Here is a 14,626-nt window from a genome sequence, read left to right on the forward strand (position 1 = left end):
AATTTTCTACAGGGTGATTTCTTTGCAGCTGCACTCTCTACATGGTGGTTTCTTTGTAGCTGAACTCTCTACAAGGTAATTTCTTCTAGCTGATCTCTCTACGGGGAGATTTGTTTGTAGCTGAACTATCTACAAGGTAACTTCTTATAGCTGATCTCTCTACAGGGTGATTTGTTCGTAGTTGAATTCTGTACAGGTGATTTGTTTGCAGCTGAGCTCTTTACAAAATGGTTTCTTTGTAGCTGAACTTTCTCCAAGGTAACTTCTTCTAACTGATCTTTCTACAGGGTGATTTGTTTGTAGCTGAACTATCTACAAGGTAATTTCTTCTAGCTGATCTCTCTACAGGGTGATTTGTTTGTAGCTGAATTCTGTACAAGTGATTTGTTTGCAGCTGAGCTCTTTACAGAATGGTTTCTTTGTAGCTGAACTCTCTACAAGGTGATTTGTTTGTAGCTGAAATCCCTACAAGGTAACTTCTTCTAGCTGATCTTTCTACAGGGCGATTTGTTTGTAGCTGAGTTCTCTACATGGTGGTTTCTTTATAGCTGAACTCTCTACAAGGTGACTTCTTCTAGCTGATCTCTCTACAGGGTGATTTGTTTGTAGCTGAACTCTCTACAGGTGATTTGTTTGTAGCTGAACTCTCTACAAGGCGATACTTCTATGTGATCTCTCTACAGGATTCCTTGTTTCTAACTGAACTCTCAACAGGGTGATCTGTTCATAGCTGAACTTTCTACTGGGTGATTTGTTTGCAGCTGAACTCTCTAAATGGTGGTTTCTTTGTAGCTGAACTCTCTACAATGTGACTTCTTTTAGCTGAACTCTCTACAATGTGACTTCTTCTAGCTGAACTCTCTACAAGGTGACTTGTTTCTAGCTGATCTCTCTACAGGTGATTTGTTTGTAGCTGAACTCTCTACATGGTGGTTTCGTTGTAGCTGAACTCTCTACAAGGTAACTTCTTCTAGCTGATCTTTTTACACTGCATATTTGTTTGTAGCTGAGTTCTCTACAGGGTGATTTGTTTGCAGCTGAACTCTACATGGGAGTTTCATTGTAGCTGAACTCTCTACAATGTGACTTCTTCTAGCTGAACTCTCTACAGGGTGACTTGTTTCTAGCTGAACTCTCTGTAGGTGATTTGTTTGCAGCTGAACTCTCTACATGGTGGTTTCTTTGTAGCTGAACTCTCTACAAGGTAACTTCTTCTAGCCGATCTTTCTACAAGGTGATTGAGTTTTTTGCAGCTGAACTCTTTACATGGTGGTTGCTTTGTAGCTGAACTCTCTAAAAGGTGACTTCTTCTAGCTGAACTCTCTACAGGATTATTTGTTTGCAGCTGAACTCTCTACGTGGTAGTTTTTTTGTAGCTGAACTCTCTACAATGTGACTTCTTCTAGCTGAACTCTCTACAGGGTGACTTGTTTTTAGCTGATCTCTCTACAGGGTGACTTGTTTCTAGCTGAACTCTCTACAGGTGATTTGTTTGCAGCTGAACTCTCTACATGGTGGTTTCTTTGTAGCTGAACTCTCTACAAGGTAACTTCTTCTAGCTGAACTCTCAACAGAGTGATTGATTTTTTTTGGAGCTGAACTCTCTACATGGTGGTTTCTTTGTAACTGAACTCTCTACAGGGTGATTTGTTTGTAGCTGAACTCTCTACAGGGTGATCTGTTTGTAGCTGAACTCCCTATAAGGTAACTTCTTCTAGCTAATCTTTCTACAGGGCGATTTGTTTGTAGCTGAGCTCTCTACAGGGTGATTTGTTTGCAGCTGAACTCTACATGGTAGTTTCTTTGTAGCTCTACAATGTGACTTCTTCTAGCTGAACTCTCTACAAGGTGACTTGTTTCTAGCTGATCTCTCTACAGGGTGACTTGTTTCTAGCTGAACTCTCTACAGGTGATTTGTTTACAGCTGAACTGTCTACATGGTTTATTTCTTTGTAACTGAACTCCCTGCAAGGTGACTTCTTCTAGCTGATCTCTCTACAGGAAGATTTGTTTGTAGCTTGACTCTCTACAGGTGATTTGTTTGCAGCTGAACTCTCTTCATGATGGTTTCTTTGTAGCTGAACTCTCTACAATGTGACTTCTTCTAGTTGATCTCTCTACAGGACAATAATATTTGTTTGTACCTGAACTCTCACATGATTGTTTCTTTGAAGCGGAACTCTCTACAAGGTGATTTCTTCTAGCTGATCTTTCTACAGGGTGATTTGTTTGTAGCAGAACTCTCTACAAGGAAACTTCTTCTAGCTGATCTCTCTACAGGGAGATTTGTTTGTAGCTGAACTCTCTATACATGATTTGTTTGCGGCTGAATTCTCTACATGATGGTTTCTTTGTAGCTGAACTCTCTACAAGGTAACTTCTTCTAGCTGATCTCTTAACAGGGTGAATTGTTTGTAGCTGAACGATCTACAAGGTAACTTCTTCTAACTGATCTCTCTACAGGGTGATTTGTCTGTAGCTGAACTATCTACAAGGTAACTTCTTCTAGCTGATCTCTCTACAGGGTGATTTGTTTGTAGCTGAATTCTGTATAGGTGATTTGTTTGCAGCTGTGCTCTTTACAGAATGGTTTCTTTGTAGCTGAACTCTCTACAAGGTAACTTCTTCTAGCTGATGTATCTACAGGGTCACTAGTTTGTAGCTGAATTCTCTACATGGTGGTTTCTTTGTAACTGAACTATCTATAAGGTGATATCTTCTAGCTGATCTTTCAACAGGGTGATTTGTTTGTAACTGAACTTTCTACAAGAAAACTTCTTCTAACTGATGTCTGAACAGGGTGAATTGTTTGTAGCTGAACTCTCTACAGGGTGATTTGTTTGTAGCTGATCTCTATACAGGTTACTTATTTCTAACTGATCTCTTGAATTCTGTTCAGGGTGACTGCTCTATTAGGATGACTGCTCTATTAGAGTATCTCGATCTCGCACTTGCTACACCAAGTTGGATTTCGTGTTATAACTCCGTGGCTTTAAGTCTGATTCTTCTACACCATTGAAGAGCCTTTCTAAGATGATAACTCCATCTGTACAGCGATTTTCAAAGCATTACCCCAAGTGGTTTATCTGGTAGGCGTGGCAAGCATAATAATAATAATAATAATACTAATAAAAAATTAGCTAATCTCGATTGCGTAATTGTTACACACTGTTGATTTTTTCGCTGTATCTTCCTGGTTTTTAGCTCGATTTCTTTCAAACCACAAAAGGTTTGAGGTTCAATAGTTAACCTATTCACCCACCGATTTTCAGCTTCTTCCCATACGCGGTTTACCCTGTAGGCATGACAACATATTGGTGTTATTTTTCGTGCATAATTGCTCATAACTCTTTGCCTGTTTATGGTATTCCAGCCAAAGTTGGTACCGAGATGCGCCTTTATACCCTTCTTCTGTGTGCCACATTTCAAGGCAATCGGATAACGCATTCATGTTTTATAGCAGTTTTTGTAAGTGTGCGAAAAGAGGAAGAAAAATAAGAAGAAAATAAAAACGAAGAAACTAAGCCAATTTTTGAAGTCGCATATCTCAGGAATGCCTGAAGCGATTTCGCTCAAATTTGGAATGTGGAGTACTGAAGTTGGAGGAAATGTACACAGCAAAATTTGTCTTGTTTCATCAAGGCAGCACAGAGCTACGGAGGTGCGAAAATTGCGTTTTCTTTCTTCCTGTCAATATACTCACGGGGTTGCGCGCCGGCTTCTTGGGCCGCACGACACACTACCGTGTGTCTTGATAAAGGAAATGTAAGTGGCTATGAATATTATACATGTACACCATAAAAATTTCCCCTAGTGTATATATAAGGAATGGGAATATATGCCTTTACAGTTATGTGGGTGATTATGTGTAACATAGCTACAGTGCAGTGACTAAGTTGATGCCATCCTAGCATTCCCGGTTATCGCTCTGGTGACATATTATTGTAATGTTGCTTTACATTAATTTTATAACTGAAGCAAGCTATCAACTTAGCTATGATGATATCACATCATTTTACATATAGCTAGTTTCTGTGTGCATTAGCTGCATCGTACTGTCTACATTACCTGATACATGATGCACGCAAGTCTACATTGACAATAATACAATATGGCTAATCTCAACTCTTTGGTCAGTCATGGATGATGTTAACACAGTATACTGTAATGTTGTGACCTCCCCTAGTCTCTGTTGAGGCACCACAGCCAACTGTGGTATAGTCTTTCCCGCAATCCTATAGTGGATGGTTGTCAAACCAACAGGTGTTAGTCTTTGTGTCACTGCCACTGGGCACTTTCTGACAAGTATATGTAATGTATAACAATAAATTACTGATTTTTGATTGTATATGTGTACCATCAATAGTTCATAATAAAGAGGTCTTATAGTATGGACTCTTGGTACAAGAGGTTATTGGTAGAACTTTATGACACTTAGATGGTTTATTAATTGCAATGTTGGTTTACAGTTAAATGGCTTCTATCCATGCAAGAATTATGATGTAAGAAAACAAAATGTTTGGATTACAGCACTCTCATATGGTGGTCTATAGCTAGTATCACATTAAATTTTTTTTAGTTCACAGATTTACTATACAGATTTGGAGACCTGTATGCCTTAATAACATTATGAGACCAACTAGATGTGATCATCATTCACATGTAACTAGTAGCTAGTAATGTGCAAGGACTTGCATGAGGAATAACATTCTCCTAAAATTAGCTATTTGCTAAGAAACTGCAAGAGTGAGAAAGGTGGTGGCAGCTAATTGGTCATATTCATAGAGTTGAAGAATTACACATAACTATATTCAAATGTTTTGGTAGACCTTTAGGTTAAATACATAAACTATAGCTACCTACCCATTTCTTTGTTCTGTTGTAAATGAGTTTCTGGTCACCTCTTAGCAGCAATGTGTGAACAAAATTCTATCATGTCAGCAAGGTAAGAGTTTAATCTCAGAGGCTCGTAAGATGGAATGCAATCCATCTATGTACATGTGTCCTGCTTAACTATGTTAGCTGATCCTGCATGGTGGCAGCTGCAGCTTTATATGTTTAAAGTGTCAAGTGTTCACAATTTTTTCACAGCAATATGTGAAACACATTGCTCTTCAAAGCAGGCAGTGAAGTGTAGCTTAGTAATCTACTCTATGAATTTCCATACTGGGAATCTACCACAGCATGTTAATGTTATTTCATTAGTGGTTATATCCATTTAGTGGCTTGAAGTAACAGCTGTTAGTGTGTTTGTGTCGCCAATGCTTGGAAGGAACTTATATACTTTGCTATTCATTCATGTAAGCATGGCCTATAGACATTTTGAATCACAAAAAAAAACTTCTATAGCTGCTAACGGTCTGTCACTATCAAATGCATGAATTTTAGTAGGCACAATCAAAGTTTGGTAATTGTAAGGTTCAGCCAGGGTTGATGCTCAGTTGCTATTGCTGCTTCCTTGAGCAAGAAAGGTTACTCACATTGCTCCGGTTTACCCAGTTGTTAAATAGGGACCTTTCTTAAATGGTGACTTTTTTGGTAGCCCTACTTTTAAATGCTTTTGGTTGAATACATATTAAACTATATAACATTACTTTGTTCTGTTGTAAATGAATTTCTAGTCACCTGTTAGCAACTATTGTGTGCACTACAATACATATCTACATGTCAGGAACATGCATTAAGCATGTAGCAAAGTAAGTTTCAATCACAGAGGCTCTTGATGGAATGCAATCCATCTGTGCACATGTGTCCTGCTAATGGTAGTAGCTAGCTTTTTCTATATTAAAACTAACTTAAAAGTGCCAAGTGTTCACAATAATCTCCACAGTGATGTGTGAAGCATATCGAGCAAAAGCTCTTCGAAGCAGGCAGTGATGTGTAGTGCAAAAAATTCTATGAATTTGCATACTGGGAATCCACCACAGCACATTATTTCATTAGTGTTAATGGTTATATTCATTTTAATGGCTTGAAGGAACAGCTGTTAGTCTGTGTGCCAATAGTTTGAAAGGACTTATACTTTGCTATTGCTTTTGACTCATGCATGCATGCAAGCACAGACGTTATAAATCACAAAAAAATTCTGTAGCTGCTAACAGTCTGTCACTATCAAATCCATCACCTTTGGTAGGCACAATCAGTGCTTTGATACATGGAAAATTTTAATGTTGTGTAGTAGCTAGTGTGTGTGTGTGTGTGTGTGTGTGCGTGCGTGCGTGCGTGCGTGCGTGCGTGCGTGAGTGCGTGCGTGCGTGCGTGCGTGCGTGCGTGCGTGCGTGCGTGCGTGCGTGCGTGCGTGCGTGCGTGCGTGCGTGTGTGTGTGTCAGAGAGAGAGAGAGAGAGAGAGTAAATGAGGCAGTTAAGATAAGTGGTCTGAGTTTGGTAATTGAAAGGTTTCAGCCAGGTTTGATGCCCAGTACAGCTACCCAGGTGTTAAGTGGCAACCTAATGACAACTGGGGAGGCAGACCATCCATAGCTCTGATATAACATATGTAGTGGGTGAAGGTACAGGTGATACTTAATTGGGCTGCCATGCCCACACATTCACATGAGATAACAACATCTACAATTTTCATCGAAATTCAAAAGGATATGACAAATTCTTTTTAGACACAACATTTGTGTAGGCCACTTCATTGCCCACCCATGTTGTCACCACTAGACACCTGACCCATCTCAAAGTCTCTGCGTCATTATCATAACACTGAAAAGGGTTTTTATTTTACAGCACAGTAGTACTGGGATCATGGAGTTTGACCAGAAACCAGCCTCATAATACCTTTATGGTATCTTGGCAGTATTGGTTAAGTACATATTTACAACCTTCAGAGTGGCCAAAAATGCTTCTGATAAGTTGCTATGAAATTTTAAAAGTTTTTGAAACAGATTTTCTAGCTGAATAATCCTATGACTGCCTTCCAACAAGCATATTGGTTACATGGTAATTCATTGTTACATGTCACTCCAACAGGTGCCTTTTGGCATACCAGTGTATATACAGTGGGATTACCTTTGTCCTCCTTTGCTTCCCATTTCATTTTGCTGGTAGAGCAAAGCTGTTGATTTGCAGTATCACATTATGAACTCCCTCTGTTGACTGTTTTGTATATAAGTTCATAGTGATTGGATTAATTAGAGATCGATCTATCTTGTTCTGTTTTTCATTTGTAATGTTGTGTAATGGGCTTAACATAGCTGGAAACAAAGTGTAATGACCATTTCAGGTTGGGATGCAAAATTAATTTCATGACTTATCTGATGCCAATCTTTGTATTGATGTGATATGTGCCAATTCAACAGTCATTATGTTGCAAAAAGTAAACAAACAAGTACAAGGAGAAATTTTTCCTTGTATAAATACAGTACAGTAGTGTTATATAACTATTGCTTATTGATGCACTACTCATGTGTAAATGCAAAGGCAATTACAACAGAGATTAGCTATGTGTTTATGGACATGCGTTAATTTACTGATTATTATATTTTTATGTAGCTCCAGAACATCCTCAGAATGTCACTGCTTTACCAATCAACTCTACTACAATACAGATCAATTGGGTTGTACCAACTGTCACTAATGGGATAGTACGCTATTATATTGTGGTGTACAGAATAGATAGTAACACGGACTTGATGGAACTGAACTCTACCAATACTACAGCATTAGTGACTGGACTAACTCCCTTTACATTTTATACACTTCATGTGTTAGCAGTTACTGTAGCACGTGGTGAGGCCAGTGAAAATGTCACTGTACAAACAAATGAAGCAGGTAAGCACCGAACAGGCTTAATTTAGAAATTAAATATTTTAAATTCCTATAGCCCCAAGTTCTCCACTGGATATTACGGCTTTTAATGTGAGCTCTACTTCAATTGCTGTAACATGGCAACCACCAATGATCCCCAATGGAATTGTGAGATCCTATCATGTCGTATACACCACTGGTAATACTACTGCTGATGTTACTACTACCAATACTTCAGTAGTTATCGCTATGTTAGAGATCTTTACAACTTATCAGGTCCAGGTATTTGCCACTACTGTTGCTGAAGGAGATGGTAGCAATATAGTCATGGTGACCACTGATGAAGACGGTAAGTCTTGGACTATTGGTTGAAAATTTTTGGGTATATGACCACATACTTAACTTATAAGCTTGTCATGTACATCCTGTCCTTCTAACTGTGTTGTCTTGATATTTTATATACTTGTCAATCTGTAGCACCTGGGCCTCCTGGTGATCTATTTGTAAATGAAATAAACTCCACTGCAATAGTTGTCACTTGGGAAGAGCCTGGTATAACAAATGGAATTATCACATTGTATGAAATCCTCTACTCTGTTGGTAACGTGACAACTGTTAGTGATAATGATAATAGTGTAATTGTTGGCATAACCACAAACACCTCATATCATCATGTCATTGGTGGGCTTGATCCATACACCATATACACTGTGGTCATAAGAGCATACACTCGTATTGGAGCTGGAGATTCAATTAATACATTCAGTATTCTAACTGATCCAGACAGTAAGTGCATAATGCTGTGTACTTATGCTTTTATTGTAATTGTGTTTCCATCATAGGTTCATCCCCACCAGTTAATTTCATGGTAATAGTTCTCAACTCTACTGCAGTGCAGTTATCGTGGCAATATCCTATGTCTCCAAATGGTGAGATAAGGGGCTACTCGGTCCTTGATTCAATACCTCCAAATATTATGGTGGTGGTACAAAACATCACCTTGAACACTGTGAATGATAATAGCAACCAGACTACTGTAATAGCAGGGTTGACACCATTCACCTACTATGGCTTTCATGTTCGAGCCTTCTCTTTTGGTGACCAAAATGAGCGACCAAACTTTGTGCATATTGGAATAGCAACAGATGAAATACGTGTGAGAACAAATGAAGATGGTAAGATGTAGCTACTGTAGCATGGGGTGGTTGTTATTTCCTCACTTTACAATACCTGATACTTCAAGGAACTTTTCAGCAGTAGCTATGTCCTCTACAAGTGTGCAGTTGTCTTGGGTTGTTCCTGATCCTACAAATGGAATTCTGCTGAGCTATACTGTAGTGTATTACAATAGCACAAACTCTTTAATGATGGTGTACAGCAATGATACGTTTATGGACACGATTACTAATCTTAATGAGGACACAGATTACAATTTTGTTATTTATGGTAATACTAGTGCTGGAGCAGGTCCTAACTCTACTGATCTGGAAAGAACATTTGAAGATTGTAAGTGCATATCATACAGTACTGCAGTACTGTACTTTAGAGATGTCATGGAGATTTGGGTTTTTCTGGCCAAAATTATCACCCAAAAACCAGCTTCATGATACCTTCCTGGTGCCACTTTCAAAAGTCTGGACAAAAAAAAAAGTGAAATCAAAGGTGGTGGCCAAGGAATGACTGCAAATTTTAATAATAGCTATTAACATTAACGTACAAAACCACTTCTTGCCACCATTTTTGCAGCTTTTTTGGTGATGTGCATTTGTAGAGTGTTATTTGTGTGTGTACTTTTGAGCAAGTTCAATGCTTAATGTTAACTCTTATTTTCAAATTCTAGTTCCTTCTGTTGCACCTGATAATGTATCAGTTACTGATGTGTCCTCTCAGAGTATACAACTATCATGGGATGTACCAGAAATTGAAGGACAAAATGGAATTTTGTTACACTACCATGTGATTGTCATGGAAACCCAGATATTATATTTAGATGATGGAACTGTAACCTCATCAATGGGAGATAATTTCAACAGAACATACAATGTTTCAGAAGGACGTACACAATTGATCAATATGTTACATCCTAGTTATAACTTAGTTATAACTACACTGTTAGAATAGCAGCAGCTACTGCAGTTGGAATAGGACCATTTAGTGACCCTATTACTGTGATGACACTAGAGGATGGTAAGTGTAAAGAGATTGTTTTATATGTTTGTACCACACTCATATTAAAATTTATGAGATAGGAAGTATCAATGTGATAAGTTTCTGAAAAAAAGGGATTATCACCCAACGTGTTTATTTTATCTTTAACACATATAATCCAGCATTAGGGATTAAATTTGCACATCAGACAGTGATCTCCCTTGTTTCAGTGCTTTTATTGCATTGATCCCTGCTACCTAATTTTTCCTTGACTTCTTTGTTAACTTTCATGTACCATAATTATCAATAGTGAATTCCTACGTATGTACTACATCAAAGGTAAAGATTCATGCCACATGAACTAGACTATAATAATTATGTATATTGTACTCAACAAAGCGTGAACCACCAATCCTGATTTCTGCCAAATGAAATAACCATTTTGCTTTTTTCAACCATCTTCTTCTACCTGCTGCACACCTTTATATGCAGAGAATAGTAATCCTCTCATAAATGTTTAAAGTATTAATTCAAAAGGGGTGTCACTATGGAGCAGTGTTCTGAAGTTCTGTGATGTAATATCGTCAAGGTGCATCTTTTATTCCTTCATATTGCAGTTGCTCCCAAATTATCATAAAATACAGTAGTACTGTATAGTAGGGATCATGGATGTTTCACTTTCTCAATAATTAATACTGATCAAAAACCAGCCTCATAATACCTTCATGGTGCCTTGACTGACTAACTGACTGACTGACTGGCTGGCTGGTTGGCTGGCTGGCTGGCCGGCCGACCGACCGACCGACCGACCGACCGACTGACAGACTGGTGTATCTAAATGGTGACTAGGCTACGGGCTTGCTGTTAGACACTTTTAATTGCAACAGCTACCATTTGGCACACTGCAGTATGTACAATACACTACAAGGGCTTACCTTTGTGTCCCATTTTTTCATTGATAGCACAATTCATGTGTAAATGCAAAGGCAATTACAACAGAGATTAGTTATGTGTGTATGGGCATGCAGTAATTTACTGATTATTATCTTTATGTAGCTCCAGAACATCCTCAGAATGTTACTGTTTTACCAATCAACTCTACTACAATACAGATCAATTGGGTTGTACCAACTGTCACTAATGGGTTCATACGCTATTATATTGTGACATACAGAATAAATAGTAACACGGACTTGATGGAACTGAACTCTACCAATACTACAGCATTAGTGACTGGACTAACTCCCTTTACATTTTATACACTTCACGTGTTGGCAGTTACTGTAGCACGTGGTGAAGCCAGTGAAAATGTCACTATACAAACAAATGAAGCAGGTAAGCACCAAACAAACTTAATTTAGAAATTGTAATAATATAAAATTTTAAAATTCCTATAGCCCCAAGTGCTCCACTGGATATTACGGCTTTTAATGTGAGCTCCACTTCAATTAATGTAACATGGCAACCACCAATGATCCCCAATGGAATTGTGAGGTCCTATCGTGTGGTATACACCACTGGTAGTACTGCCGCTGATGTTACTACTACCAATACTTCAGTTGTTATTGCTATGTTAGAGATATTTACAACTTATCAGGTCCAGGTATTTGCTACTACTGTTGCTGAAGGAGATGGTAGCAATATAGTCATGGTGACCACTGATGAAGACAGTAAGTCTTGGACTATTGGTTGTAAATTTTTGGGTATATGACCACATACTTATAAGCTTGTCATGTATATCCTGTCCTTCTAACTGTGTTGTCTTGATATTTTATATATACTTGTCAATCTGTAGCACCTGGACCTCCTGGTGATCTATTTGTAAATGAAATAAACTCCACTGCAATAGTTGTCACTTGGGAAGAGCCTGGTATAACAAATGGAATTATCACATTGTATGAAATCCTCTACTCTGTTGGTAACGTGACAACTGTTAGTGATAATGATAATAGTGTAATTGTTGGCATAACCACAAACACCTCATATCGTCATGTCATTGGTGGGCTTGATCCATACACCATGTACACTGTGGTCATAAGAACATACACTCGTATTGGAGCTGGAGATTTGACAGTATTCTAACTGATCCAAACAGTAAGGACATGATGCCGTCTACTAATGCTTCTATTGTAATTGTGTTTCCATCATAGGTTCATCCCCACCAGTTAATTTCATGGTAATAGTTCTCAACTCTACTGCAGTGCAGTTATCGTGGCAATATCCTATGTCTCCAAATGGTGAGATCAGGGGCTACTCGATCCTTGATTCAACACCTCCAAATATTGGGATGGTGATACTGAACATCACCTTGGACACTGTGAATGATAATAGCAATCAGATTGCTGTAATAGCAGGGTTGACACCATTCACCTACTATGGCTTTCGTGTTCGAGCCTTCTCTTTTGGTGACCAAAATGAGCGACCAAACTATGTACATATCGGAATAGCAACAGATGAAATACGTGTAAGAACAGATGAAGATGGTAAGATGTAGCTAGCATGTGGTGGTTATTATTCCCTCACTTTACAGTACCTGATGCTCTAAGGAACTTTTCAGCAGTAGCTATGTCCTCTACGAGCATGCAGTTGTCTTGGGTTATTCCTGATCCTACAAATGGAATTCTGCTGAGCTATACTGTAGTGTATTACAACAGCACAAACTCTTTAATGATGGTGTATGACAGTGATATGTTTATGGACACGATTACTGATCTTAATGAGGACACAGATTACAATTTTGTTATTTATGGTAATACTAGTGCTGGAGCAGGTCCTAACTCTACTGATCTGACAAGAACATTTGAAGATTGTAAGTGCATATCATATACAGTACTGCAGTACAGTATTGGGGAGTGGTGCCTTGGCAGTATTGGTTAGGTATAACCAAGTCCTAGAGTGCCTTCAGTACAACCCTTAATGCTTCCAATAGATTTCTACAAAGTTAAAAAATTACTCAATACTTACTAATGCCTCCAGACAAGCATAACTCAATAGCGGCTAAGGCTACGGGTTTGATTTGTCCACTGTACAATGTCACTTCAGCCTGACAGATACCTTTTGGAATACCGCAGTATGTACAGTGCACACATCATGGATACCTTTGTCCTCCTTTGTGTACCATTTCTTTTTGCTGACAGCCCAAAGTGTTGATTTGTGGTAGAGTGTGATGGCTTGGCTTCTGCTATCATCAGTCACTTGATGACCATTGGGTTTTAGAAGTAGTACAACATCAACTTGTTTTTTCAATAGTTTTATCAATGATACTTTAGAATTGTTTTACAAGATGAGGTTGTAATTTGTACCATAGTTATATAGGCACTAAATTACAATTATGTGTAAACTACAACAATAAAGGCTTTCATAAAACTACATAAGGCACAGATCCGGTAATTCTCCTGACTGTAGCATTTTTCTCTCAGGGTCCTAAATTTTGTGTTTATTCAAATAGTAATAGCCTATTGCTAATTATATGGACTAAAGTAAAATATACACTTCATGTGATGGTCCCCTTGTTTAAGCACTTTTATTGTAATGATCCATACTACATTACAACTCATAATTTTCCTTACACTTGAGATGTTTCATTAAGCCCTAGTAACAGAACCCCAAAGTGATGCATGGTAGGGAGCAATATAATAATTATGTAGATACATTGTTATACTATATAGATTGATGACAAATGCTAAAAATAATATATATCTTTGTTCTTCACAGCTCCAAATGAAGCACCTCTAAATGTGATAGTAACTGTTGAGACATCTCGTAGTATCATGATATCGCTTTGGACCTTATACCTTCAGTCTATGACACTTTCAAACAGTTCATTAAGTTTGATGATGGCAGATATGAAGTAAGTCTCCCATGGCGCTCAGATCAGATACGGCCTCCCAGTAACTTTCTGCTAGCTAAGAGGCGACTTGAAGGACTGCTTAAGAGGCTCCGTCATCACCCCGAGGTACTACAGGAATACAATGCTATCATCCAACAACAGTTAAATCTGGGTATTGTGGAGAAGGTCAGTGATGAGGGCTGTAAGGACACTGATGTAAATAGAATCCACTATCTTCCTCATCACGCAGTCATTTGTACAGACAAACAAACAACCAAACTAAGAATAGTGTACGATGCTTCTGCTCAGGACAAAGGCCTATCTCTGAATGACTGCCTATTTTCAGGGCCAAAGTTTGACCAAAACATCTTAGATATTCTCCTCAGATTCCGCACTTACAAGGTAGCCCTTATAGCTGATGTGGAAAAAGCTTTCCTGATGATATCTGTTTCCAAGGAGGATCGTGATTCCCTAATATTTCTGTGGACAGATGATGTTGCCAAGCCACAACCAGAGATCCAGGCGATGAGATTCACTAGAGTTGTTTTTGGAGTGTCCGCAAGTCCCTTTCTACTCAAACACCATCCATTGACTACCTTGATTGTGCAACATGCACATGAACGAACCTTGCACAGCGGTGTCAAAGATACTTTAACAAAAGTCCGGTCTAAGTACTGGCTTGTCAAGGGAAGGCAGTTCATTCGTAAGATCATCTATCAATGTGTCGTATGTCGTAAGCTAGAAGGCCAGCACTACAGAGCAGCACCTCCTCCGCCGTTGCCAGAATTCCGCGTGAAGGAAGCACCTCCATTTGCATATTGTGGAGTTGACTTCGCTGGACCTCTCTACATTAGGGTGGAAGATAGATCAGAGAGCAGCAAGGTGTGGATTGCTCTG

General features: G+C 38.7%; 1 protein-coding gene across 1 annotated transcript; it reads left to right on the top strand.

The window, feature by feature from the left end:
* The first annotated feature begins 6,911 nt into the window (after window positions 1-6,911).
* Window positions 6,912-12,296, top strand: LOC136264929 (phosphatidylinositol phosphatase PTPRQ-like). The gene is made up of 5 exons (XM_066059695.1): window positions 6,912-6,945; window positions 7,498-7,776; window positions 11,298-11,570; window positions 11,696-11,994; window positions 12,051-12,296. Exons 1-4 carry the CDS (start codon window positions 6,912-6,914, stop codon window positions 11,980-11,982), a joined length of 873 nt encoding a protein of 290 aa, XP_065915767.1. The 3' UTR covers window positions 11,983-11,994; window positions 12,051-12,296.
* Window positions 12,297-14,626: the final 2,330 nt, after the last annotated feature.

Source organism: Dysidea avara, chromosome 8 (genome assembly GCF_963678975.1).
Source record: "Dysidea avara chromosome 8, odDysAvar1.4, whole genome shotgun sequence".
NCBI lineage: Eukaryota > Metazoa > Porifera > Demospongiae > Dictyoceratida > Dysideidae > Dysidea > Dysidea avara.